General features: G+C 40.3%; 2 protein-coding genes across 10 annotated transcripts in view; both read left to right on the top strand.

Moving 5' to 3' along the window:
• eps15 (epidermal growth factor receptor pathway substrate 15) overlaps positions 1–17,624 on the top strand; it is a 41,033-nt gene extending 23,409 nt beyond the window's left edge. For 2 of the 6 annotated variants that reach the window (XM_047374834.1, XM_047374838.1), the window contains exons 13-25: positions 3,967–4,039; positions 5,059–5,220; positions 5,323–5,568; positions 5,715–6,104; positions 6,264–6,344; positions 7,271–7,433; positions 7,580–7,624; positions 7,720–8,120; positions 8,815–8,884; positions 8,994–9,064; positions 12,014–12,149; positions 12,258–12,463; positions 15,526–17,624. In XM_047374834.1, coding sequence (XP_047230790.1) covers positions 3,967–4,039; positions 5,059–5,220; positions 5,323–5,568; positions 5,715–6,104; positions 6,264–6,344; positions 7,271–7,433; positions 7,580–7,624; positions 7,720–8,120; positions 8,815–8,884; positions 8,994–9,064; positions 12,014–12,149; positions 12,258–12,463; positions 15,526–15,666 — 2,185 coding nt within the window. In that variant the 3' untranslated portion in view covers positions 15,667–17,624. The remainder of the gene's footprint in view (positions 1–3,966; positions 4,040–5,058; positions 5,221–5,322; positions 5,569–5,714; positions 6,105–6,263; positions 6,345–7,270; positions 7,434–7,579; positions 7,625–7,719; positions 8,121–8,814; positions 8,885–8,993; positions 9,065–12,013; positions 12,150–12,257; positions 12,464–15,525) is intronic. The other 4 variants (XM_047374837.1, XM_047374835.1, XM_047374839.1 and 1 more) reach the window with 4 other exon arrangements.
• Positions 17,625–20,361: 2,737 nt separating this feature from the next.
• Positions 20,362–27,732, top strand: part of ttc39a (tetratricopeptide repeat domain 39A) — a 37,395-nt gene continuing 30,024 nt past the window's right edge. The window contains exons 1-5 of one of the 4 annotated variants that reach the window (XM_047375911.1): positions 20,371–20,415; positions 20,516–20,603; positions 23,256–23,306; positions 23,459–23,509; positions 23,794–23,850. In XM_047375911.1, the coding sequence (XP_047231867.1) occupies positions 20,551–20,603; positions 23,256–23,306; positions 23,459–23,509; positions 23,794–23,850 (212 nt within the window). In that variant the 5' untranslated portion in view covers positions 20,371–20,415; positions 20,516–20,550. Of the gene's footprint in view, positions 20,604–23,255; positions 23,307–23,458; positions 23,510–23,793; positions 23,851–26,468; positions 26,747–27,732 lie in introns of those variants that run through there. The other 3 variants (XM_047375910.1, XM_047375912.1, XM_047375908.1) reach the window with 3 other exon arrangements.

The raw sequence follows: 27,732 nt of genomic DNA on the forward strand, positions 1-27,732 counted from the left end.
CCAGAAACAATTTCAAATGTGGACCCATCAGAACACAGCACACCTTTCCACTTTGCTTCACTCCATCACAGATGAGCCCAGGCCCAGAGAAGCCAGTGGCCTTTCTGGTGTTGATATGTCTTTAGCTTTGCATGATAGAGTTTTAACTGTCACTTCTATATGTAGAAACATACTGTTAACTGAATATGGTTTTCTGAAGTGTTCCTGAGCCCATGTGGTAATATCAGTTACAGAATGGTGTCTGGTTTTAATATGGTGCCTCCTGAGAGGGCAAAGGACGCTGGCATTAAATGTTGGTTTTTGGCCTTGCCGCTTGCGTGCAGAGATTTCTCCAGATTCTTTTGGTGATATTATAGACTGTAGATGATGAAATTCCTAAATTCATTATGGCCCAACTTCACTGGAAATGGGGTTGTACATCATTACAGGTCATTTATCTAGTAAAACCACAGATTCATTAAAATACAGCTAATCAGGCTCTCCCAATCTGAGAATTTCCATGTATTTACTTGGTTTTTAATCTGAAAAGAAGCTACGTTTTAAATGAAAGGTTATCCCTGGCTCTGCAGTAGAAATGCCATGGTTTATAGCAATCTTTCTTATATTCTTGTACATACTTGAAGGAATAAGAGTTGATGGGGGGTAGCAGTCATCAGCTTTGCTGATGGATGTAGCTAAATCCTTGACGCTCAACATTTTGAATCCATATGACCGAAATCGTTACTACACAGGGCTGATGGGTTCTGGACCATGGATTTGGGTTGTAATGTAAAATCAGGCTGATGTAGACCATATATACATTTTTAAGTCCATTCTTTATAGACTGTTGCTGCAAGCTTGCATTGTCCTCTAATCCAATCCATTTTATTTGTTAAGCACTTTAAGCTACTACATTGGACCAAAGTGCAGTACAAAAGACAGAATAAGGCGTAAGACAGAAATGAGGCAGTGTCCGTTCAGGAAAACTACTAAACTATCATAAAATAAACAGAAATAAACACCTTGCGTGGTGTCAAAGGTCAGGGCAGAGACACAAGTTGTAGGAAGTATTTAAATAAAGGGGGGAGAAGAGGACGGTTTAATGTGCAAAGATAAGTCTTTCCACATATGGGGAGAGTCCTGAAATCATGCAGCCCAGCCTAAAATGAATTGATACCCAGTGGAGTAAAGCTTAAATAGGACAAATGTACTTCTACACATGGACTACAAGCACCTTACCTGGTCTAAGAAGAAAAAACTGGACTGTTGCTTAGTGGTCCAAAGTTCTCTTTTGAGATGAAAGTAAAGTTTGCATTTTATTTGGAAATCAAGGTCCCAGAGTCTGGAAGAAGAGTGGAGAGGAACAGAATCCACGTTGCTTGAAGTCCAGTGTGAAGTTTCTACAGTCAGAGATGATTTGGAAGCCATGTCATCTACTGGTGTTGGTCCACAGTCAATGTAGCCATCATCTATCAGGACAATTTTAGAGCACTTCATGCTTTCTTCTGCTGACAAGCTTTATTATGCTGATTTCTTTTTCCAGCAGAACTTGGCCCCTTCCCTCACTGCTAAAGGTACCAGAAACTGGGCCAGTGACCATACTGAGCTTGATTGGTCAACAAATTGACCTAACCTGAATCCCACAGAGAATCTATGGTGTTTTGTCAAGAGGAAGATGAGAGACACCAGACCTAAAAACCCAAAAACTATCAAAGCAACCTGGGCTTCTATTACACCTCAGCAGAACCACAGGGGGTGGACAGGATTTGGAAAGGCAGCCATCAGAAGCATGCAAAGGTTGAATTAAATCCTAGCCTTGGTCTCAAGACTTGAGTCCAATTTCCCTTTTTTTTTTATCTCAGTTCTGTACAGGTAGTTTCAGTGTTAACAAAGGAAATGACTGCAGTTACTACTTGTGTGGAGCATTTGTTTTCTACTAAAACATTTAATGCGCTGCCATTCCTATTACCAAATTATTTTTCCCATTTGTTTCAAAACTTGTGGCTTTTACCTCACCATGGTTTCCTTTCTTTGCCCTTCTCACACAGCCCTTTGTGATAACAGCTGCAAAGCAGTGCCATAATTTTACTGGATGCTTATTATCTTATTTGTTTTCATACAACTGTTTTTATTTTTGTAACTGTTCTTCGTACACTAATTGCATTGTAGGTCCTGAGAAGATGCACCAACCAGTAATAACTTTGATACCAGAAAGGTTAATGTACACATCATTCTGCAGAGAAAAAAAACTGCATCCTGGCATTAATCAGACCCCAACTTTCTACTAATAATGTTCAGATAATCAAGTCTTGCTAGAACACAGCAAGACTCCCTGAGGTGTTTGTGGTATTTCTATCCCTTAAATCAGGGGTCTTCAATGAACTTTTTAGGTTGTTCCTGTTATCTTCTGCAGCCATTCCCCCAGTTTAGGGGTCACAACCCTAAGTGCAACAATGATTACTGGCACCACTAACTTCGCCATTTCCTTCTTCTTGATGTTGCATTTGCTTGGGATTAATAGATCTATTACAAGTATTTCTGCGCTGGCCACTACTACAATGTCTGGTTGGTTGGCCATCACCTTGCTCTAAAACTTTGGATCTGGAAGTCTCTCAGGATCTTAGCCTTTTCCTTCTAACAACGTTTGGTGGTGTCTCCCACTTTGACTGGGGATCTCCATCCATTACTGAGCACAGATAATCCTATACAACATTCTAGCCACTTGCTTATAGTGCTCCATGTACACTTAGCCTGCCAGCATCTAAAACCCTGCTGTTGGGTGTTGGAGTGTCCTCTCTGAAGTGCTTGACCCCAGCTTCTATGGCTCTTCTGCTGAGAGCCAGTTCCTGTGCTGCCGTGATTAGTGCCTCTGTTCTGTCCTTCAGTCCATTTATCTCTTGCCATTATGAGGACTTCTTGATATCAGCTACTTCCTGAATCTGTTGGTGGAACAAGCCATGCAGGGACTTGTCTACGCTTCATGGTTCCTTCTGATCCTCTTCTTGTACTTTGTGGTTCTGCTGCCTGAGACTTTCATGTCACGGTTCGTCTTTTGAGAGGTGACTCTAATGCTGATTAGTTGAGAATTAGGATTAAGATTTTCTAATAGCTAGAAAACATGCACAGTTAAAAATTAAGTTAACCTAATAACTGATCTGGGTCTAGATAAGACTTTCTTTGTGTACTGCTCTGGATCATGGTCCACTATTTGGATGCATCTACCCTGATTTCTCAGATTTTGTGGCAGACCACCTGCGTACTTGGAGTTAGACAGGTGGTCATAAAGGTCTGACAGATGGATGTATTTTCTGCAGTGAGAGACTCAGTCAAACTCTAGTTTTTTTGCAGTGTTGCCTTTTTTTTAACCTTTGTCGTTCTGCTAATTCATTTAAAGCTTTTTGTTTAAAAAAAACATCTATTAGTATGTAAATAAAATGAAAAGCAAATTAAATAAGTACAAAAGGACCAGAACCTTCTGAATGCTGACAGCACCCCACCCATCTCTGGTTACTATCTCCGTCTGGTAGAAATGGAAACATAAAATGGACGAGCAGCCTGGGAAGCACAAATGATAGATGTAGCTTGGCACCTCATGACTCATCTCTCCGCCTTCCTCCATCCTCACGCAGCCATCTGTTTCTCGCTCCTCACTTCCCACACAATTCACTGTCCAAGCACATGCTCACTTTCTAAAACACTATCTCTTGCCTTGACTACAGCACCATACATCCTGGAAGTCTCACATATTCAGCACCTCCACACAGCTGCTCTTGCTCTGGATTTTTACGTAGCTCTTTTTACTGGGAAGTTGTGATTTTTAGACAGGATCATGTTGTTAGTTCAGGGAACAGAGGTGCCGGTGTTTGAGAGACGGGGCGAAGCATCCTCGGCAGACACCTGGCTATCGCTGGGTGGGGTGGGGCTACACAGTCTAACCTGTCTGTCCTCTGTGGCTAACCACTTCTGTCTCCTCTGCTGGACCCCCAGAGAGAAAAGCTCAGTGGAAGAGGAAATCAAGGAGAAGGAGGAGGCAATCCGACAGCGCACAGATGAAGTGCAGGTAAGGCACTGTCTTGCTTTGTTGGGGCTTTGGACCTTTGTTGGTTCCCTGTTCTTTGTGTAAAATAATGATTATGGGCAAGAAGAATATTTAGTACTTGTTCTGACATTTATTGATATTTAGTTTGTGTTTAAAAGAGTTTTCCCCCTTAAGGAATTGATTAATGAATTACTAAAGCAATTGTTCACTTTTACTGTATCAAAATACTAGGGAGATCCTCAGCACATTTAGTCTGCAGTCTGAGACTCTTCCTCTGAAATGCATTTAATGTTGTTTTGAGTGAATCAGGTTAGAGTCCTCCTGAAGGTGTGTCCAAATCCTCTGAGTCCTAGAGATAGTCTCTATTTTGGGAGCTGTATTCTTAAAGGGGTAGTCTGTTCTACCTTTTAAATATTCAGACATGGTGGATCTCAAGGGTCTCGCACTGATGGAGTCAGATGGGTTTTTCTTTTAGATACATTATCTTCTGGTTGTTTTTACTGTAAGGAAAGTTTATTCCAGAACTGCAGATGATTTTATGCTTATAGTTATTGGTGTTCCACATGTCCAACTGAACTGATTTGCATTGTCTTGGAAAGGTAATGATACGCTGTGAACTTCCCCAAATCTTATGTTACAACAACAAACTTCAGTATATTTTGTGAAATTTTATATTGCAAACACAAAGTAGTGTGTATTTGTGAAGAGGGTTAGAACTGAGACTACACATTTGAGAACCAGTTTTCACTGCAGTTGTAGATGCAAGTCTACAGACTTACCCATTGTTTGCTAAATTGCTCAAGATCAAATAGATTGTACAGAGAGCATCTGTAAAAAGCAACTTTCAAAGATTTGCCACAGATTCTAAATGGGATGTATGTCTGGACTTTGACTGGGCCGTTCTAACTCATGAACATTCTTCTTTGAGTACTTGAGCGTGGCAGTCACAGCCAGAACAACATCATCTTCAGTGTTTTTGCACAGACGAATATCCAAGCTCATCCGTTAACCTTTTATTCTCTGGTTTGCTTTCCTTTAAGGACCTTCAAGATGAAGTGGCGAAGGAGACAGAGGAGCTTCAGCGGCTGCAGTCTCAGCGTCAGAAGGTCCAGGAAGCTTTAGATGAGCTTGATCAACAGAAAACTACCTTGGAGGAGCAGCTCAGCCTCATTCGACAGCAGACCAGCCAAGAGACCCAACTTGTATGTTTATGTTTTGTAAATTGTTAAACTCTAGTCACAATAACCAGCAGAAGTTTGATAACATTAATACATTTTAATGAAGACGTTTTTCTTTCAAACCAGAAATGTCTGAGGTCCTGTGCAGCTTCAAATACACTTCCGTCTTTCCAGATCTCATCACTGCAGTCGGAGCATGAGGAGCAGGAACAGAAGATCTGTCAGTACGAGGAGGAGCTGGTTCAGGCACGAGAGGAGCTTCTGGCTCTGCAGGAGGAGAGCCGACGGCTGCAGGAAAAGGTTCAAGCTGCTCAGGAGCAACTCACTCCTCTTCAGGAATCTGTGCGGGACTCCTTCACTCAAGTTTCCCAGGTCAAAGCTTACTCTTGTCTCAACTCAACTCAGGCCATCTAAATTTGCTAAATATTTGCTTCCACTGAATGTTTCAGACTCCAAACACTACCAAATAATGTATATAGGGTCACCATGTAATTGTTTTCCTGTGTTAATTTCTTTAGGTTCAGCAAAAAGTACAAGACCTTCGTGTGGAAGAGAGGTCAGTGACTGCACAGCTCAGCTGGAAGAGAGCCCTTGAGGACAGCTCACCGGTCATGGTTAATGGATCAGCTGACTCCACGGCAGAGCTTGACCTCTTTAATGATGACCTGCCCATGGAGCTGAAGGACGATGAGCCAGCTGTGTTCAGCAATCAGCAGAAAGAACATTCAGATGAAAAGGAAAGGGAAGGAGTCAATGAGAAGGAAGGAGAGAAGGAGCAGAGTACAAAGGCTCCAGAGGAGGACAAGAGTAAACCCGATGCTCTGGATGATCTCTTCTCCAGGCTAGCCTCCACTGATATGTACAGCAGTCTGTCGAACATTTCTAAGACTCGAGATAACCCAGTTGGGGTAATAAACACACTGAAATTTGTAACGTGATCATGTTTCAGATGTGGTGAACATACTTATAGTGATGATAGAATGGGTTTAATATAAATATAATCTATATGATTAGTTCTATGTCTTTTAAAGAGGCTCTCCTCATAAACTGTTTTTCTTTAAACTCAGCAGGAAAACAACAGCTTTGCACCTGATGTCTCTTCTGAGGTTTCCGATGATGAAGAATCACTGAAAGAGACTCCACTGAAGGTAAAAGTCGATTTTCATTATTTTTTCAGAGAGAGAGACACGTATATATTACATTACACTCAACTCAATGATTTTGAATGTAAACAAAGTTAAATACAAAATCAAGACATGAATTATAAATCCAAGGTTTCTTTTATGCAACTAGAATGACCTGTCAGCCTCGACTGAAACTCTTAGTCAATGATCAGAGCCTACGAAAACTTTACATTGCTCTTGGTAATGAAGTCAGTTAAGCAAAAAAAATCGGAGGAGTCATTTGGAAGCTGAAAGAGTCGTCTCTCTTTAAGAAAGCCGTAATAGCCAGCGAAATTTCCATCATTAGTATAGATAACCATTGGGTTTGCCATGTACCCACCGCTCTCTCTAATGCTGCTTTATTCCTAAAAACCCAAAATCATTCTACGCACTGCCGATTTATTACAAGCATTTTCAAACACCTTTGTGTCATTGCCAACAGTACTTGCATTAGTTTGGTGTGGACTGCTGATTGAATGATGTCTGAACTGACGGTTCATTGCAAATACATGCACTGTTAGAGCCTCCTTGTTAATCTATCAGCAATAAACATGGCTCTATCCTTGTTCTGCTACAGTGTTACTGTAAGTTTATCCTAATAATCTTATCCATATTATATGACATTTACCCAAACATCACAGACCTTTCTTTAATCGTTATCTTTGTCAGATAATCTAATGGAAAGCTGTTTAAACTAGCCACAAATGTGAGATAGAGGTCTTTCGTCAACAAATACCTTTTCTTTGAAGCATGACTAGAGTTAATTTATACAGCAAGGAAGAATTTAGACTAAATGAGCGTTAGGAATCACATCATATGACCTCAGATCCACAAAAGATATGAATGGGTGACTTAAATATACGAAGGCTGCAGAAGGATAACATTTTAAGGAATTTGTGGCCTCTTGACAGGTCGACTCTCCAGAGCCAGAAAGCCAACAGGAGCCAGCGGAGTCTACAGAAACAACGCCCTCCCCGTTACCTCCGCAAGTCGGCCCTCGCTCCCTGCCGCCACAGACAAGCCCTCCCTCCCTGCCAGAAATGGACTTCTTCCATTCAGACCCTTTCACCGACCGTAAGCCTTCACAATAAAGAGGCGAACCTCATGACAGTGTTCCACCTGTCTGAGAACAAAATGTTTTGAAAGCAATCAAGTTATTTATATAAAAGTAGCCAGTGCTGGATCACTAAAACATTGATTTTTAAAATTTTCTTTTGTAGATTACCCATTTAAAGAAGATCCCTTTGGAAAAGCAGATGTTGCAGGTGGTTCTCCATTTCAACATCCTACTTTAATTGAAAATCTGTCCAGCTGACCTCTTTTAAATGACAACAAGTGAATCTACATTTTTTCCTATTAGATCCTTTTGGAGGAGATCCATTTAAAGGCTCAGACCCTTTTGCTGCAGACTCTTTCTTCACACTGCCCTCCAGCACCACTTTTCCCTCAAAAGACCCTTTTTCAGCCTCAGCAGACCCATTTGGCACTACTCCTGGAATACCAGAACCAGACCTCTTTGCAGCCAAGGCTAAGGATGCATCTGCACCACCATCAGCAGCAACCCCAGATCCCTTTGCCTCCAATACCACCAAGCCACCCCCAGCATCCAAGGATCCTTTCAGCTCCACAGGGGACAACGTGTTGGATCAAGACCCATTTGGAAGCAAAATGAACAATGCTGGGGAGGTGGATCCTTTTAGTTCACAAGAGGGAGGGTCAGATCCATTCAGCTCTTCTTCTACGAGCTCAGATCTGGCAGTGGTGAGTAGGCCTTCTGACAAATCAAGATGAAATCCAGTCTAATTGGCAGGTTGGATTTCCTAACCCATTTAGACCAGATGCCTCATAATCATCAATAAAGTGCAATGTCTCTAAAATAGTTTTAATTTTTTATATTTATAGTTAGGAGGTGTAGGTATTTAGGTCTGAAAGTTGAGGGTTATATCTGGAAAGTTAAAAGAAAACGGCATGTTGTGATGTTACATGTGTTAGTAATGCAAGTTTAAAGTGAGATACAGAGTAATATTTGTCGATAGAAGCAACAACAAATAGCAGAATCATTTTTAAAAACATACCTGTTCATTAATCCGTTAAAATGCTACTAGCCTGGAGATCAAGTGCAGTTTTCCAGTAGAACTTTTAGGGCCGAAACCTTAATTTTTCGAATGGATTCCCAAATATCCATTTTGCTGCTTCATCATCATCTAAGATTTGGGATGTGGACCTGAACTTTTATGTTTGGTTTGAGTATGTGTTTTTAGTCATGGTAAATTTAATAGTGTATCTTATTGTCGAAAGAAAAAATAAAGGTGTTACTGGGGTTCCTGCAGTGTGCATCCCGTAAAAACATTGTGAACTCTGCAGAATTGTCCTTTTTTTTTATTTTATCCCTTTTGAATACCTTTCTTGTCAGGGTAAGAGATTTCTTTTCCAAGTTTCCTTGTTTTGGTTTTAGAAGGACTCTGCACCATCCAACGATCCCTTTGCTCCAGGCGGTACTACAGTGAGCACCACCTCAGATCCAGGTATGATTTATGAAATGGCCCCACCCTCTGGTGAAAAACGTTATAGCAGTTATTTAATTTAAGCAAGTGTGTCTGCAAACAATGAAATGCATTTTTGTCCACGTTTTAGACCCGTTTGCTGCTGTGTTTGGAAATGAGTCGTTTGGAGGAGGCTTTGCTGATTTCAGTGCTTTGGCAAAGGTAAGTTTTAGATTATTATCAAATCCTGCAGTTTACAGGAACAGAAAGTACTAGCAAAACAATCTGGCAGCACAGCTGAATATTTCCTAAAATAAAAGCCAGAACATAAAGTGACTTTGTGATAGCATCAACAGCACTGCAAGAATAACATGTTAACCAACCAATAAGACAGACAGATCTAGTGACAAGATTGGATGGTTTGATAAATATGCTATACTTCTGAAATGTTCATAACTATGTTTTTCCAACTAAGCTTTTAACAAACGTTCTCACATTTTGTCACTTTACAACAACAAATATCACTGTATTTAATTAGGATTTTGTGTTGTGAGAGAAATCCAGTGGAAGTAATTGCCCACAGAAATCACCTAATTAGTCCACTTGTATGTAATTTAATCTCAGTATAAATCCAGCTGTTCTGTTAAGGCCTCAGAGGATTGTTCATGAACGTTTGTGAACAAACCACATCATGAAGGAACACAGCAGAGAGGTCAGGAAGAAAGACGTGAAGAAGTTAAATGCAGGGTTAGCTTATAAAATAATTTCCCAAGCGTCGAACATCTTGCCAAGCCCTTTAAATTTCAGCGTTAAAGATTGAACAAGAATAGCACAACTGAAATACCTTACATTCATGGTGTACCACCTAAGGTAAGCGGATGAGCCAGGAGACTATTAATCAGAAAAGCAGACGAGAGGGCGCAACACTGATGGTGTAGGGGTTAATCGCGGGACCATATACAGAGACTACAGTCCTCGAAGCGGCTGTCCTGGGTTCGAGTCCCGGACCCGGCGACATTTGCCAAATGTCTCCCCCTCTCTCTACCCCTCTTTCCTGTCTGCCTACTGTCAAAAAAATAAATAAAGGCCACTAGTGCCGAAAAAAAAAAAGCAGACGAGAAGCTCATCGTACCTTTGGAGGAGCTGCATAGAACCACAGCTTAGCTCAGATGGGAGATTCTGTCAACAGGACGACTATTACTCATGTACTTCACAACTGTAACATTTTATTGAAGTGGCAAAAGAAGAAAGCCAGAAGAATAGTGTAGGGGACACAGCAAACATTTGGAAGAAGGTGCTCTTAGAAGGTGCAAAAGAGTTGACACTGGAGTGGAGGTTCACCTTCCTGCAGAGCAATGATCCTAATTGGGCAATCACAGTGGACTGGTTTAGATCAAAGCATGTTCATGTTTCATAATGGCACAGTCAAAGTCCAGACCTAAATCTAATAAAGAAACTCTGAGAATTTTTCAACATTTCTCTAAAGATACTCTTTATCTAACTGAGCTTTGAGTGATTCTGGGGAAAAAAAGAATGGAAATTATTTTCAGGGTTTAGAAATGATCCCACTCAGTAGCACGTTTCTTAGAACCTGATGCTATTTCTAATAACTGCAGTATTTTATTTTTCTTATGTTGTTAGCTTGCCCTTATTGTATACTCTCGTATTTTATTTTTTGGAAGGAAATGTTAAAAAACTATGCATTCAGGCACGAGCCCGGGCTAGCCCGGACCAGGTTCAGGTGCTGGGGTGGTCTGCCTGTCTCCACCCCCGGAGGGAAGGGGACCACCTCCTGGGTCTGGGGGCTGGTTGTCCCTATGGGGTATCGGCACCTGGACCTGGGAGTATAGAGTATGTTTGGGGAGTGTCATTGTACGATGTCCATTGTTGTTCTTTACGTTGGGTGTGAGTGGATCAGTTTAGGCCCCCATTGGGGGCCTATTCCCTCCCCACCACACTACCTGCCGGTGACTGGTGTCTGTGCCCACTGGTGTACTTGTGGTTTTCGGTATCCAGGGCTGGGTGCTTTGGTGTCTGCTGGGTCACTCCTGGTGGCTGCTTGCCGGGGCCTGGACCCCTGGGCTCTGTCAGGCATCTGCTTCGGGAGTGATATGTCCCGGGGTCTCGGGTCTCTAGGTCCGTGGCTGGATCTGCTCGGGCGTAGACAGCTGCTGGCAGGGCCTGTGGGCTCGTCGCTGCAGCTCCCTGGGGCTTCTGCATTGTGGCTGCTGGGTGGTTCCCCTGGGACCCTCCTCTGCTCCTCTCTGGGGGGGGTTGCGGTAGTCCTGGCGGTGGATCTCCTGGGGTTCCTGTGCTCTGGGGGGCCTTTGGATGTCTGTGGCTCGGATCTCCTCCGTATCTGTCCCAGGTCCAAGGGGGCAGGTCTGTGGCTCCTTACACTCACCATTGCATATTTTTATAGAGAAACCTTGTATGCACATGCGCGGTCACACTCAGACCCACAGGTGTTTAGATTCAGGTGTTAACAGATACACAAATGTTCTATAATGAGCCTCATTTACAACTAAGTACATCTTGCAGTGATAAGTACCGTGCACTTTTTGGTAAAAAAGCCGATAATATGAATGTTTCTGCAGGTGTAGAAGCAAGCAGGGTGTTATCTTGTATTCTCTTCATCCTTCTTTCTTTCTTTCCTCCATTCTTTTTTCCATCTCTCCCCTTCTCCTTTTTGCCCCCCTTTCTCTTTCATGCTTCTTTTTTTTCCTTTCCATTTCCGCCTCCGTGTTCGTAATAATCCAAATAATCCCAAAGTAGTTTCTAATAAAGTTTCTTTTTATGAATATCAAGCAGAGCTTTAAAGCGTTAGCTGTAATGCTCCAGTTGTGAAAGTAAATCCTTTGGGCTTTTTCTCAGACAACAATTCTGAGTGCTTCTCTGCCGGACAGGACGCGGTTAAAAAAACAAAACTATGCATGAATTTCCTCCAACTCCACAATTATGTGCTACTTTGTGTTGGTCTATCACATAAAATCTCAACAAAATATGTTTGTGGTTGTAACATAACAGAATCGGGAAAAGTTTTAGCCGTTTGAAAACTTTTTTCAATGGAATGTACGTCGGCACTTGCCATGAATGTTCTAAGATCATGAAAAATGCTTGTTTCTGTCTTGAGAAGTATAAATAAGTATTTATGTGAACTATCGGTTCCAGTCAAATGGCCCTGACCAGTTTGGCATCAACAACAAGAACCTGTTCCAGGAGGACAACCAATCTGCCAACTCTGATGTGCCCCCTGCCCTGCCCCCTAAAACGGGTACGCCAACTCGACCTCCTCCTCCACCTCCAGGTCAGTTCTTATAAATCTTAATAATTATCCAGATTTTAGTTATAATTGGCTTTGTAGCTGCCTATTGTGTGGATGGACTAACACTGCTAGTTGTCTCTGCCTCCTCAGGTAAGAGAGTGTCAGTCTCTAGGACAGAGTCCTCCGACTCCTTCCATCGACGAGGACAGTTCCTTCAGACCTCTGGAGACTTCTCCTCCTCTTCCTCCTCCTCCTCCTCGCTGCCTGCCAAGGATCCTTTAGCCGACCCCTTCGCCCCCTCCTCCCCTCCATGTCACAACATGCGGGAAGCTGATCGATTTGCCAGCTTTGACAAAGTGAGCACCTCCCTCTCACCATCTCCCTCACCTCCTTCTGAATGTCAATAGTCACACCCTCTTCTCTTTATTTTTCTGCTCATTAATCACATCTAGTTTTCCAAGAACGTGCAACCAAGCCTTTATGAATCACTCCATTCACTGCCAAATGATGCCCAAAGAGAACCACTAAAGATTTTATGTATAGATGCACAAGGTTGCATGTATTCTTATATATATATATATATATATATATATATATATATATATATATATATATATATATGTCGTGTATATCTTGTGTGTTAATCCTTCATGCTGCTGTTTATATCTTGGCTTTCTAATACCAGTGCTGTTACTTTGCATTGTTGTTAAAAAGTCTTGTTGCTGATTTATTTTAGGATTCCACGTAATTTAACCCTTGTGGTTGATGTCGCACTCCTTACTTTTCTCTAAGATTTTGTTATAAAGATTATAGATTATTTAATATATTTAATCTGTTTTCAAGTTCCATTTATTTATACTCACGAGCACAAGGTTTTGGTGCCCGTCATTATTAAAAAAACATATGTGGGGCAGTGAATGGAAAGATGAAAGCCTGCTTGAATTTGACTTTTGTTTGCCATCACAACTCGGCACACTAACGTTGCCTCCTGAGGTGCCTGTTTATAAGATCAAGCAGTGTGTTGTGTTTAAATCACCTTTCTGGAGATTTTATTCCACTTTTTTATCCGTGAAATCAACTTCGCTGCGTTTTAATAGTTGCTGTATTCAGTGAGGAGGTTAATCAAAGCCTAATCAGTGGCTGAGTGCAAAAATCTCCTTTTATGCAGCATCAGCTCGTTTGTGATGAGAATGTTTCAGTAGTCACTAACTTACAAGCTTGCAGCGTAATGCCTCAGTAGGAGTGCAATGCTCCTTCAGCTTGTTAACTTTGTTTAAACTATTGTGTTGCAAAATGTAGATCAAAAGTGTTGAGCTTCACATGGAACTGCACCTCAGAGGCCTTTTTTATATTCTATATGGGCTGCACTGCTCAGATTCATCTTATCAGAAATGTTGCATATTAAAATTTTTAAAAGTGAAATAAGTTCAGTTGGACAAACCAGGAGTTAAACTTGTAACTAAAGAAATGCATTTCTAATTGTGTTATTTTACTAACCGCAGCTGTTCTCCTGTAACACTGCATAGGAATGAGTGGTCAAGCTGTGATTTTGGCCGGCTGCATGCTAAGTTTTCATTCTTTTTCTTGATTTTTAAAGCCTTTTATATCTCATTACCACACCTGCATGCCTCTGTCAAGCCCTAATCTGGGCACACTAACTGTCTTTTATAGGCCGTCTCCATCATTCCCCCAAATAATTAGTTTTTTCTCTTCAACCATGCTGCTGTTTATCTACTCATGCATCCACCCCGTCCATCCATCTGTTCACCGGTTTATTTCACTCTCCGCTCGCATCTGATCAGCATTGTGTGGTTGCTTGTATTCTCTGTGTGTTTATACGTTTGTTACAAATAAATGTTTAATAAAGTGTTGAATCATAGCCACCATCTCTGGCTTTTATGTGCATCCATCACCTCTCTACTTGCGAAATCAAACATTTTAGTTTGTTTTTAGATAATTATGCCGTTGCTTCATTTTACTGGTGTTTTTTTCCAAAGCCATGCCCTGAATCCACGAGCCTGTTAGGCATATTGGTAAAGAGGTGTCAGAAAAAAACCTTAAAATGAATCTTTTATTGCGGCAGTTTTAATCTCATGATGAAAATCTTTGAAAAATCCAGCTAGCAGAGACAGTCAGATTTAGAAGAGGCCATGCGCTTTAACAAGGTTTCCAGGGTTTTTGAAGGAAAACAGGCCCACAGCATCACACCACCTCCACCACACTTAACACTGGTTATTAGGTGGTTTCCCACAAGTTTTTGCTTTTTTCCCACCCAACCCACCTGGAGTGTTCGTTGCAAAAAGGTTCAGTCTTAATCTCATCTAACCAAAGCACATGATTTTATTTAAAGTCCCTGTAAGGTTTAATAAACTCCCTGTGTTTACCTGTGTGATGATAGAACATCAAAGGGTCTTTTCCTCTCAGTAAACCCAGATGGTGTGTAGATGGTTGTGGTGACCTCAGGATGAAACACTTACCTGCAGTCATTTAACAGTGAGTTTTTTACTGCATTAAAAGGGGAATTTATTTGAAATATTTTGACACTTCTTTAGCACAGCTACCAGTAAATGGCAATGTGTTGATATTATCAGAAATGGCTTGGCTTTTGAGTTTAGCTTGCACTCAAGGTCCTCTTAAGTGTTGGTGCACCAAAAGTGAGAACCAATCAGACGGGAAGACTTTGTGAATCAAAAATCTGCATCTTTCTTGTTCTGTAGTGAAGTGTGATCTCATTCCTGTTTACCAGTATCAGAAATGTCGTCTGCATGATCTCTCCTGTGTCCATTTCATGTTCCCTACCTCTTCTCATCATGCATGGTCTCTTCATGTTGTAATCCTGGAAATGGCTGCTGTGTGTTGTCGTCCACATCGCTAGTTTTTCTTTGCGTGCCTGGAAACACAAACGTGATGACCTGTGTGGCTTCTGTTTGTCCTTCACTGAGAGTGATGAACGACTCGAGTCCAGTCTGGGACAGTGACCTGATTGTTTTAAAGCTCCTGTCCAGTTCCCGTTGTGGTCTTGGATTTGTGACATGGGTGTGATGTTGATCATACGACTCAGTGGAAATCCCGGCTTGCATGCTTTTTAGTTTGTTTTACCCACATTTCAGCCATTGCTTTTATCCTGATCACATGTCTCTGTGAAATCAACAATGACAAAATGCCTAAAGGGACAAAAGATGTCACTTTTGGATGTTTGTTTTTTCCATTAAAGTGAATTTCTTGACCTTTTTGTGTTTGTGATGGTTGTAAAAGTTGTCTGTCAGTGAAAGAGAAACGTGACCTTTATGAAAATGGACATTTTGGGTTGAAGAGTCCTTTTAGAAAACCTGATGATGACTCAAAATGTCCACTTTGAGAAATAATCTCCACCAAATGTGTCCTGTTTGTTTTGTTTTTACTCTGTTTCATGGAGCAGTATCCAACCGAGGAAGACATGATAGAGTGGGCAAAGCGCGAGAGCGAGCGAGAGGAAAAGGAACGACTAGCAAGGCTCACCCAGCAGGAGCAAGAGGACCTGGAACTCGCCATCGCTTTAAGCAAGTCTGAACTCTCTTGAAGAGGCTGCTCCCCTTAGCCGGGCTGGAAATGCACAGCCTGACCTGGCCCAAAAAGCACCAAAGCAACATGGGGGACATGCACAGAGCTGATGCAGCAGCTCCTGCTGACCCCTCTGCAGAGACTTCAAACTGATCCTTATAACATTCAGCGCTCCTCTCTCCCCTTACGACTGCTCACTGTTCTTATACCACAGTAAAATGTTTTCCCATACTGTTGGTCTCCACGGGTCTGACTAAAGGAGAAGATCAAGAAACGTGGAATAAATCAAGGTGAAATATGAATCTTGACATTTATCAGATCTGGTTACAAACTCCACTTCTTCCGAATGTAACCTATTTACACATGCACTCAAAACTAGACTAAAACAGTCCATTTTCTGACGCTAACAACACTACTTTCACTTCATTAAATCTCAGCTTCCTTTGAGGATTTGAGTTTAATGTTCTTGTACTACAGTTTCCAGAAATCCCCGACCTTTCCCTCTGCTCTTTAACATCCTGCAACCGCAGTTAGCTGTGAAAATATGCGGTTTTCTGTAACAAGATGTAGCGTCTGTAAGTCTTTATTATGCAGCTCTTTCAAACTGAGCGACCATGTATTGTCCTGGAGATCTGTTGAGATTTTTAAAGCATTTTTACACCTTGAAGTCCTGTGAAATGTAAACTGCATGTAAAGAAACAAAAACACTTCCATCATATTCGGCTTTTGCAGGAAGCGGCATTTCTTATTGGGTTTTTCACTTGGTTTTCTTTAATGTTAGAAGGTAAGAGGTAAAAATGCGTCCTTTGACTGATGATACTTTAAATGGTATTTAAATTTCAGGAAACACTACTGTGAGGGTTGCTGAATTTTAAATGTTTTTATATAATTGTAATCTGACCTTAACTGATTACTCATAGTTTTCTAAATGGAGGAAGGATTTCAAAAATATGGCATAACTTTACAGATTTTTCCCCCCATTCAAATCTAGACACAAAACTGGAAGATTTGGATGCTAACACGTTTAAATTTGACACATTTCCGTGGTTGCTCAATAAAACAATCCCCCTAAAGGTAAGCTCTAAAAGCATCCTCCCTAAAGAACTGTGTTTTGATGATCAAGTTTTTTTTAACAGTCTCATAAATCTCATGTTCATCTCACATTTGATCATAATTTAAATCGCTGCTGTCGTTGGTGCTTATTCTGTTGTTTTGTACACATCCTGGATGCTTTTCCTCTCATATTCCATCAGTCGTTGCATCTCAGTGGATTTCAGAGTCTTTCATGTCTTCAAAGTCAGCAGATCTTTCTCTGACTGAATATTGTGTTGCATTTTTCTGCCTCTGTGAGAGTTGAACTCACCAGCTCGTGCTGTGACGATAAAAGCTGACGCTGCACTCCATCCTCATGCCTTATCGTAGCCACACTAACAGCTACCTGAGCTTTTTTTGTAGTTTTCTCCCTGAGGAGGTACTTGTCACATATGTATAAAAGTTGGATTCTAATGAGGGAAGACTCGGCTGAAGAACAGAACGCCTTCATTTTGTTTTTTATTTCACTTGTTCTGATTAAATGTAGCGCAGCATTATGGACGGCTCCTGTTATTATTTTACCATGAATCTTGTTTGTTTAACCCACCTTCTGTCTGTAATTAAACTACTTAGTAAGTGCAGCATCGTGTTGAAGTTTATTGTACATACAAGATTTGCATGTCTATTCCCTGAGTCTGTTGTTATTCAGTGTTCATAGTTTCTCTTTTTTTTTTTTTTTTTAAAAGACCACCTTGAAGTCCATCTTACTGTGCTTTGTACAGACAAACCCATTTATGCTTGTAGACTTACTCTTAAAGTCTTTTTAAAACTCAAACTGTATTTTATTTTGTATTTTCTAACTTGTAAGAAAGATCATTATTGGGAGGCTTAACCAGAAAAAATTTGTAACATTTAATTGAACCTGAATAAATATTAAAATGTGTAGTTTTGCAGTTTGTGCGACCTTTGTTTTTCCTCACCTACAGTGACCCCCATGCAGAGAAAATATACATATTAGCTTCAGTCGGACTTTTACTGCCACTCACCAAACATGTACATGTTTCATTTAATTGCAAATTCACTTTAATTCAAGCAGAGTCAAAATTATACATTTTGGCTTCAATATATACATACACCCCCACTAACATTTGGTTCATGTTGAAGCTCAACCGCACTATTTGTAACCATCAACAAGCTCTGGCATCATTCAGGCTGGATGTCACGGCAGATGTCGTTTATTTAAATGTGTTGGTATCCTGCTTTTAAGGTCAGAGCAAAACCTCTTTTGATGTGTTTTTGGGATCATTATCGTATTGGAAAATCTAATCGTGTTTTAGCCACCTGACCCTCAGATGGGTAGAAATGGTTAGGATGTTCATGACAAACCTCAGGAGGAAACACCAAGGCTCAAGCCGTGGCCTCGAACTTCTCAAAGACATCTATCTCTATCCAGTCAGGCAAGTTTTAGATTGCTATGAACTCAGAGGGTGCTGAATAATAAGTACAGGTGCTGGTCATAAAATTAGAATATCATGAAAAAAATAATTTATTTCAGTAATTCCATTCAAAAAGTGAAAGTTGTATATTGCATTCCTTCATTACACACAGACTGATATATTTCAAATGTTTATTTCTTTTAAAATTTAAATAAACAACTAATGAAAACCCCAAATTCAGTATCTCAGAAAATTTGAATATTGTGAAAAGGTTCCATATTGAAGACACCAGGTGCCACACTCTAATCAGCTAATTAACTCAAAACACCTGCAAAGGCCTTTAAATGGCTTCAGTCTAGTTCTATAGGCTACACAATCATGGGGAAGACTGCTGACTTGACAGTTGTCCAAAAGACGACCATTGACACCTTGCTCAAGGAGGGCAAGACACAAAAGGTCATTGCTAAAGAGGCCAGTTGTTCACAGAGCTCTGTGTCCAAGCACATTAATAGGGAGGCGAAGGGAAGGAAAAGAAGAGGTAGAAAAAAAGTGTACAAGCAATAGGGATAACCGCACCCTGGAGAGGATTGTGAAACAAAACCCATTCAAAAATGTGGAGGAGATTTACAAAGAGTGGACTGCAGCTGGAGTCAGTGCTTCCAGAACCACCACACACCGATGTAGGCAAGACATGGGTTTCAACTGTTGCATTTCTTGTGTCAAGACACAGCATCAGAAGCGTCTTGCCTGGGCTAAAGACAAAAAGGACTGGGCTGCTAATGAGTTGTCCAAAGTTATGTTCTCTGATGAAAGTTAATTTTGCATTGCCTTTGGAAATCAAGGTCCCAGAGTCTGGAGGAAGAGAGGAGAGGCACAGAAGGTTGATTGAGGTCCAGTGTAAAGTTTCTACAGTCAGTGATGGTTTGGCTGTCATGTCATCTGCTGGTGTTTGTCCACTGTGTTTTCTGAGGTCCAAGGTCAACGCAGTCGTCTACCAGGACATTTTTAGAGCACTTTGTGCTTCCTGCTGCTGACCAACTTTATGGAGATGCCGATTTCATTTTCCAACAGGACTTGGCACCTGCACACAGTGCCAAAACTGGTATCCCTGTTCTCAATTGGCCAGCAAACTCGCCTGACCTTAACCCCATAGAAAATCTATGGGGTATTGTGAAGAGGAAGATGCAATACGCCAGACCCAACAATTCAGAAGAGCTGAAGGCCACTGTCAGATCAACCTGGGCTCTCATAACACCTGAACAGTGCCACAGACTGATTGACTCCATGCCACGCCGCATTGCTGCAGTAATCCAGGCAAAAGGAGCCCCAACTAAGTATTGAGTGCTGTACATGCTCATACTTTTCATGTTAAAATATTTCAGTTGGCCAACATTTCTAAAAATCCTCTGTTTTTTTTGTATTGGTCGTAGGTAATATTCAAATTTTCTGAGATGCTGAATTTGGGGTTTTCATTAGTTGTCAGTTATAATCATCAAAATTAAAAGAATTAACATTTGAAATATATCAGTCTAAGTGTAATGAATGAATATGATATACAAGTTTCACATTTTGAATGGAATTACTGAAAACAATCAATTTTTTTCATGATATTCTAATTTTATGACCAGCACCACCTATAAGCTCCTACTCCAACATGGACACCCTATATATATATATATATGTATATATATATATATATATATATATACATATATATATGTATATGTATAAATGTATATATATATATATGTATACATATATATATATATATATAAATAAACATCCAACCATAACTTCTATCATTTTTAAGACAACCCGAACTATTTTCTGTCCTATAATTTGAATACTCTGACACTGTCCAGAAGACCTGTTTGTAGCAAATAATAGCAAAATTATCTAATAATTGTTTAATAAAGTATTAATACAACTTGTGTTTCTGCTCCTTTAATTTACATTCGCATGATTTAACTTTTTCAGCAGTTCAATAGGTTGTGAAGTTCCAGAAAAAAATTTGTTCTGGTGACTGTTTTGCATTTGAATGTGTCCAGATATGTAAATAAATGTTTAGGGTTTTATATTGTAATGCTTAAATGAGGAATTTAGCTACAACAATCGCTTTCTCCGTGTTTTAATAAGCTGTTCTTGCTGCTTCAACAAGGCGGGCTTTAGGACCACGGTGCCACATTCCTGTGTATTTGAACACAAAAGTCATTATGATGATGAGAGCAACACACCTTCTTTCAGGTCAGGAAGCAGGAAGAAGCTCACTGGCTGCTGTCCGCAACTTGAGTCCGTGTGAGGTCAGTGTGAAGCGGCTCCCGTCCTTTCCTGGCCGCCGGTGTGTGTGTGTGTGTGTCTCTCACTCCATGTCCGCCGTGTAAAAAGCTGCTCTACCCGCAGTCTTCAGCTGTCTCACCGGATCCCAGCGCCGTGGGATGAGTTTTATTAATAACTGGAGGCGAAGCGTGAGGAAGGATGACAGCAACAAGTGAGTAGAGACCAGACCGAAATCATTGCAGGAGCAGGCTCTGTTTTATTTCGCTCTTTATGGCACTTGTCATGTGTTTGTCTTACCTGGTTATCAGCCGGCAGATATGATTGACCCCCTGTGGACGCATCGCATTCCCAGTATAAACTGTCCTGCTGATTGTGGTTCATTTCAGTCAAAGGACAAGTTTAAACCCATAAATCCGTCTTCAAGCTTTAATTTAAACACATTTGAGGTAGAAGGAAGTTCATGGAGATGTTTGTCAACATCTGTAACCTGCCTGCAGCCTGTTGGACAGCATTGCTTTCATGATTTCTTAAAATGGTGATTATAGTCATGATTTCTGACGTAGACCTAATGAAAATAAACACAATGCAGTCTGGGTCAGTGCTTTTATACAGTAGACCTAATAAATCTGCATAGAATATACATATGTTTTATAGTAACTGAAATGACTTCTTCCTCCTGTTAGTTTATACTGTAAATATGATCTGAAACAATGAAATCTTACTGGGTTGGCAAACCTTTTAAACGATAAAGGTATCTATTCATAGATTTGATCAGTTTTTATTAACCATTTTGACCCTTTTGCAATATCTAGCACTAATTAAAAACCCCTAAAAATTAATTGATTAATCAATGTTTAATTTAGATTATTTCTTATTTTAATTAAGTTCCAAAAACAAAAAAGTACAAATAAGTTGATGGAAGGAGGTGGCAAACCATAAAAATACAGTACAGACCAAAAGTTTGGACACACCTTCTCATTCAAAGAGTTGTCTTTATTTTCATGACTATGAATATTGTAGCTTCACACTGAAGGCATCACAACTATGAATTAACACATGTGGAATTATATACTGAACAAAAAAGTGTGAAACAACTGAAAATATGTCTTATATTCTAGGTTCTTCAAAGTAGCCACCTTTTGCTTTGATTACTGCTCCGCACACTCTTGGCATTCTGTTGATGAGCTTCAAGAGGTAGTCACCTGAAATGGTTTTCACTTCACAGGTGTGCCCTGTCAGGTTTAATAAGTGGGATTTCAAGCCTTATAAATAGGGTTGGGACCATCAGTTGTGTTGTGCAGGAGGTGGATACAGTACACAGCTGATAGTCCTACTGAATAGACTATTAGAATTTGTATTATGGCAAGAAAAAAGCAGCTAAGTAAAGAAAAACGAGTGACCATCATTACTTTAAAAAATGAAGGTCAGTCAGTCCAAACAATTGGGAAAACTTTGAAAGTGTCCCCAAGTGCAGTCGCTAAAACCATCAAGCGCTACAAAGAAACTGGCTCACATGAGGACCGCCCCAGGAAAGGAAGACCAAGAGTCACCTCTGCTGCGGACGATAAATTCATCCGAGTCACCAGCCTCAGAAATCGCAGGTTAACAGCAGCTCAGATTAGAGAACAAGTCAATGCCACACAGAGTTCTAGCAGCAGACACATCTCTAGAACAACTGTTAAGAGGAGACTGTGTGAATCAGGCCTTCATGGTAAAATAGCTGCTAGGAAACCACTGCTGAGGACAGGCAACAAGCAGAAGAGACTTGTTTGGGCTAAAGAACACAAGGAATGGACATTAGACCAGTGGAAATCTGTGCTTTGGTCTGATGAGAGTGAAGGCAAAAGGGCCAACAAGTGCTAAGCATCTCTGGGAACTCCTTCAAGACTGTTGAAAAACCATTTCAGGTGACTACCTCTTGAAGCTCATCAACAGAATGCCAAGAGTGAGTGGAGCAGTAATCAAAGCAAAAGGTGGCTACTTTGAAGAACCTAGAAAATAAGACATATTTTCAGTTGTTTCACACTTTTTTGTTCAGTATATAATTCCACATGTGTTAATTCATAGTTTTGATGCCTTCAGTGTGAAGCTACAATATTCATAGTCATGAAAATAAAGAAAACTCTTTGAATGAGAAGGTGTGTCCAAACTTTTAGTCTGTACTGTATATATATTCCTTGACAGAGATATGCATACATGACCTATTAAGTAAAAAACAGCTCAAACTTTTTTTTGTTTTGTTTGGATCACAATCTCAAAGTACTTCATTTACACAATATTTGGTTGCATGTTATATTTAAAGTGCCAGACAATCACACTATGCATATCGATAATATGTTTTAACAGTTGGATGGAGAATTATTGCCCTTAATGCCCTCACCTGATCTGTATCTATATCATCTGAGATGATGAAACTCATAAGGTGGTGGTGAGACGGTTTAATGGCAGCAAGCTGGAAGGTAAATCCTAACTGATATCGATACTGACATTTTCAGCAATAGTATCACAATTGCATATTTTCCTGATATTGTGCTGCCCTAGTTGGTTGTTTGCATGTTAATGAGTCAATAATAACAACATCATGTGAAAACACTCCAGCGTTTGCAGGTATATTTGTTGAAAATACATCATTATACATTATTTTTTTACTCTAACAGGGTTTATAAAACAGGCCTGTGTTTTTCACACGCGACATGTTTATGTGCACGCCCTTTTTCTAGAGACGTTTCTTGTAAACATGATTTATTTCGAACGATCTTTAACCCTTATTGCTGAGATCTCTTGGAGCTCCACCACCCTCCCTGACCTCCTCCTTTCCGCCTTCGAGAGATAATGACTTACATTGTCTTTGATGCTTTCACAGGAGTGCTGAGCAAGCTCAAGACATCCCTGACAGCCAGGACTCCCTGAGCCGGTATGTTCACATTCACTCTTTTCTTTTTTCTTTTTTTACGCAGTCGAGAACAATGAGGAGTGAGAGCGCTAAATAAAGCATTGCTTCTCAAAGCAACTTTGTGATCATGACGCTCAAGAGGCGGTCAGGCTGATCTGTATTTCTTATTCCAGGCTGTCTGTCTTAAGCGGTCCAGAGCTGGACCCCATCATCACCGACTTCAAGTAGGTTTCTTCAGATTTAGAAGTCTATTGGGAAATGTACAGAAGATCAAAATTAATAGAAATTAACATCTGCTCTTACATGTCAAGTTAATGATATCTGAAAGATCTCGTTATATCATTGTAAAGACTTATGCCCCATGGGAGTGTCTCCCTGTCTGTGTTTCTTCGGCTCTCACGCTTATGTTTCTTAAACAATAGCTGTACTTTAAGCTGGTTTTATCCCTCGAGAGTGGCTACTAGTCTCTGAACACGAGCCATCCTCCATTTTTGTTCCTGTGTTTCAGGTTACAGCTGCCGGGGAACAGTGACGCTCAGGGGTCAATGAATCCATCATCAAACGGGTAGGACTGTGCTCTGAAGCAACAAAATCCAGCTTGGATTACAGAAATGCTCAGAAATGAAAGCAGTGTTTGGTACCAATACATTTCTATCAGCAGGGATTGTTTTAATGAAGAAAAATAAGATGGTTTGCACTATGCATTTTTAGTTGACTGAAGAAAGTCCCACAAGTGAGGTTGAATAAAAGGACTTTGATATAGGGACCAAATATTTCAACCTGTCCTACAAAGATCAGGATTTTAAATGTATAGACCACCGTTCCTGTACTTCCTCAAGAAGTACAGTCTGCTCTGTCCCTTCTTGTAGACGTCTTCATAGTTGCATCTCCACTCGTCTGTTGTCCAGGTGAACATCGAGGAATTTATACTCCTCCACCATCTCCACTTCTTCTCCCAAGATGGAAATAGTTTTTGACCTATTCCTGTTTCTCTTAAAATCTACAATCATCTCCTTTGTTTTTTTTTCACATTTAAGATGAGATGATTGTTTCTACACCATAACAGAGCTACTCCAACCTGCTGCCACCTAAAGCGGCACAATTCTAAAATATTAAAATTGTTTTACTCCTTTTTTCTCTACGGCTTACATTTGCTGTCACATTGTTGTCCTCGCTATTGATACATGCAATGGTTAATTAAACCCTTCTGGCCAAGTCAAAGACCTTTCATTTTTGTATTTTCATACCAGATACAGTGCCTTGCAAAAAGTATTTACATCCTTTTTTTTTTACTATTTTGTCTCTTTACATCTACAAATCCTAATTTACTTTTTTGAATTTTATGTGATAGACCACCACAAACTAGTTCATAACTATGAGGGGAAAGGATTTCACTTGCAGGATATAAATTGCTTAAATTTGTTTACAAATAAAAATCTGAAAAGTGTGGAGTTAATTTGTATTAGGCCGTCTACAGTTAGATACCCCTAAACAACTGCCTTTAAAGGTCACCTATTTAGTCAATAGAGTCAATCTGAGTGTCATTTAATTTAGTTAATGACCGGTTTAAGGCTGTTCTGTGAAGGCCCCAAAGGTTTGTAGGAGAACATTAGTAAACAAGCAGCATCACGAAGACCAAGCGACACAGCAGACAGGTCAGAGGGAACGTTGAGGAGAACATAACCAGAGTTAGATTGTAAAACAATTAGCACTGTTTAATCCATCACATTAAAGTGGAGAGTATGGAAAAATGCAAATCTTGCAAAAAACACTGCAATCATCCTGAACTGATAGGATAATTCTAGAGGAGTTGTAGAGGTTCACTGCTCGGGTTGTAGAGTCTGTCAAGAGGAGAACAATTAGTTGTGTATGGCATAAATCTGTCTCTTTATGAAAGAATGGGAAGCAGAAAGCCACTGTTGAGAGAAAACCATAATAAGTCAATTTTGAAGTTTGGTAAAAGCTGTGTGAGGGGCTTAGCAAACATAAGGAAGGGGGTGCTCTAGTGAGATGAGACAAAAATTTTTACTTTTCTTGGCCATAATCCTGAATACATCATCCCTATGATGAAACACAGTGGTAGTAGCGTCATGCTCTGAGGATAATTTTTGAATTCAGCAGAAATGTGTAAGCTGGTCAGAGCAGACAGGAAGGTGGATGAAGTCAAATACAGGGTAATCATGATAGAAAACATCAAGAGGCTGCAGAAAATTGAGACTGGGGCAAAGGTTCACCCTCCAACAGGACAACTCTAAACATAGAACCAGAGCCAACGAATATTAATGTGATAGAATGGCCTAGTCAAAGTCCAGGCCTAGATCTAATTAAGAATCTGTGGCAAGACTTTGAAAATGTCTGCTCAGAAAAGCTGTCATTGCAGTCTGACTGAGCTCGAGGTATTTTGTAAAAATAATGAACAAACATTTCACTCTGTAGATGTTCAAAGCTGTTGGAGACATGCCTCAAAAGACATGCAGCTGTAAATGTAGCAAAAACTTGGTTTGATAATGTAATCACTCAGGGGGGCTGAATAGAAATGCTTGCCACACTTTTCAGAATACCTCTCTACAATAATTAGCAGTGAAGATTTTTCTTTTTTGTTATTATATTAGTAAATCTGATGGTGGCAGGACCAGATAAACTGTCTTGTCAGAATTTGGGCCATTTGAAAAAAAAATGCCATTGTAACTTAGCAGAACAACCATGTGTGCTTTAGATGAAGTCAGACCTCTCTAAAATGATCTGCTCATTCATGCTCACTCATCCACCTGATGGTTGGGATGCAATCTGCTGTTTACAGTGTGTCAGCTCTTCATTCATGATTTCCCCCCCTCAGTGTGCTGCATCTGTGGCCTCTGTTTCAGGAAACGCTGCAGTCTTCACTCTGGCACTGCAGCACACTCAACCAGAACATTCCAGCAATTTTAATTTTTTTTTTATTTTCCTTTGAACTATATAGAACTATATGTTGTAAATCTCACCCTTTCCTCTCATTTCGTCCTCATCCTCATATTAAAGTCCTCAGGCTCTGAAGCTGTAGATCCTTAGAGCCCACCCCTGAGTTTGTTTTGACCAATCAGAGCAGAGACTGCAGTGAGGCTGGTGACCAGGGGAGGTGGTCCAGGCTTTTTATTTGTGTGTTTAGGGCAGCACAGATGGATCGTGTGTTCTCCCCTCATGTGTAATGGTCATGCCAGTCTCATTAAGGGCTGCTGTTGCTGCTGCCTCCCACCTCTTCCGCCCTCCTTCTCTCTCCCCCTCCCTTGCCCATTCATTCTTCTCCCTCTCCTCTCTTCTGCTGCTTCTCCTCTAGTATCTGCTGCCACAGAAAGAAGCGCAGATCATTATTACTGTGCACTGCTGGTGAAGGCCCGAGGCTCACTTCTGCAAATTTTCTTTCTTCCCTTTAACACACTTTGCCAGATGAAAATGGCACAAGAAGAAGAGACTATGTCAAATGGGTGAGATTTCTGCTGCATGCTGCATGTTCTGCTTCATCACATGAGAGGAAATGTCTTTCTAACTGTGACACTCGGGAAAATAGGCAAGCTCGTCTTTTTACATAAAAAAAAAAGCTTCTGAATTGTTTGATAAGGGCCGGAATTGGCAGCTCTGAGTCGACAAACTAATGCTTCGTCATTCCTGTGTGGCCGTGTGTAGTTGTGTGTGTTACTGCAAATTGGTGTGCATGACAACATGGTGTGATGATTTTATGTGTGCATCTGCCTGATAATGAAAATCATTGTTTAAGATGCTCCCTGGGGAAATTAGCAGAATTGCCGACTTGAAACTTTATTGAATTATGGGGACAATGTGTGGTACGCACATCCTGAAGCTAACACATTCTTTTTGTTCTGCTGGTTTTTTAGCTGGTTCTGTCCTCGGCTCTTTCCTTGTTTTAAAGGTCTTGGTCACATACTCCACGGCAATTCTTCATTTGCTGTAGCCTTAGGCCTGAAAGTGCAAGAAACAAGTTTTCCAATAAGGCAGTACTAAATATATTGGTTTCCAGTTAAACTGCACTGGTTGTAATTTAGATGACACAGTGACTTGCTGGTTTGCTGACAAGGAGTAATCTAAACTATTAGAATAAGAGCAATTATTAAGTTTATTAATCATCTGTGGTGACCCATTCAGTCACCACTATATACACTTAAATAATTAAAACACTGCAAACAAAAACAACCACTTTGTTTAAATTAAACAGATATTAGATTTAAAATTTTACTCAACTGACGCTGAATTTTATTCATAGTTTGAACTCAAGGTTGTTTCAATAATTAAATTAGCTTTTTATTTAATGGTAGCATGTGGTGGTAAAAGTGACTAAACTTGAAGAATGATTCCTGAAGAGCAGAAGAATGGCTTAAAAATATAGATAATGAATTATTGCAAAATCTCACTCTTTTGGGATTAATAACGCATTAAATTGGACTGAATTGAAGAT

The sequence above is a fragment of the Girardinichthys multiradiatus genome, chromosome 9 (genome assembly GCF_021462225.1).
Source record: "Girardinichthys multiradiatus isolate DD_20200921_A chromosome 9, DD_fGirMul_XY1, whole genome shotgun sequence".
Lineage (NCBI taxonomy): Eukaryota > Metazoa > Chordata > Actinopteri > Cyprinodontiformes > Goodeidae > Girardinichthys > Girardinichthys multiradiatus.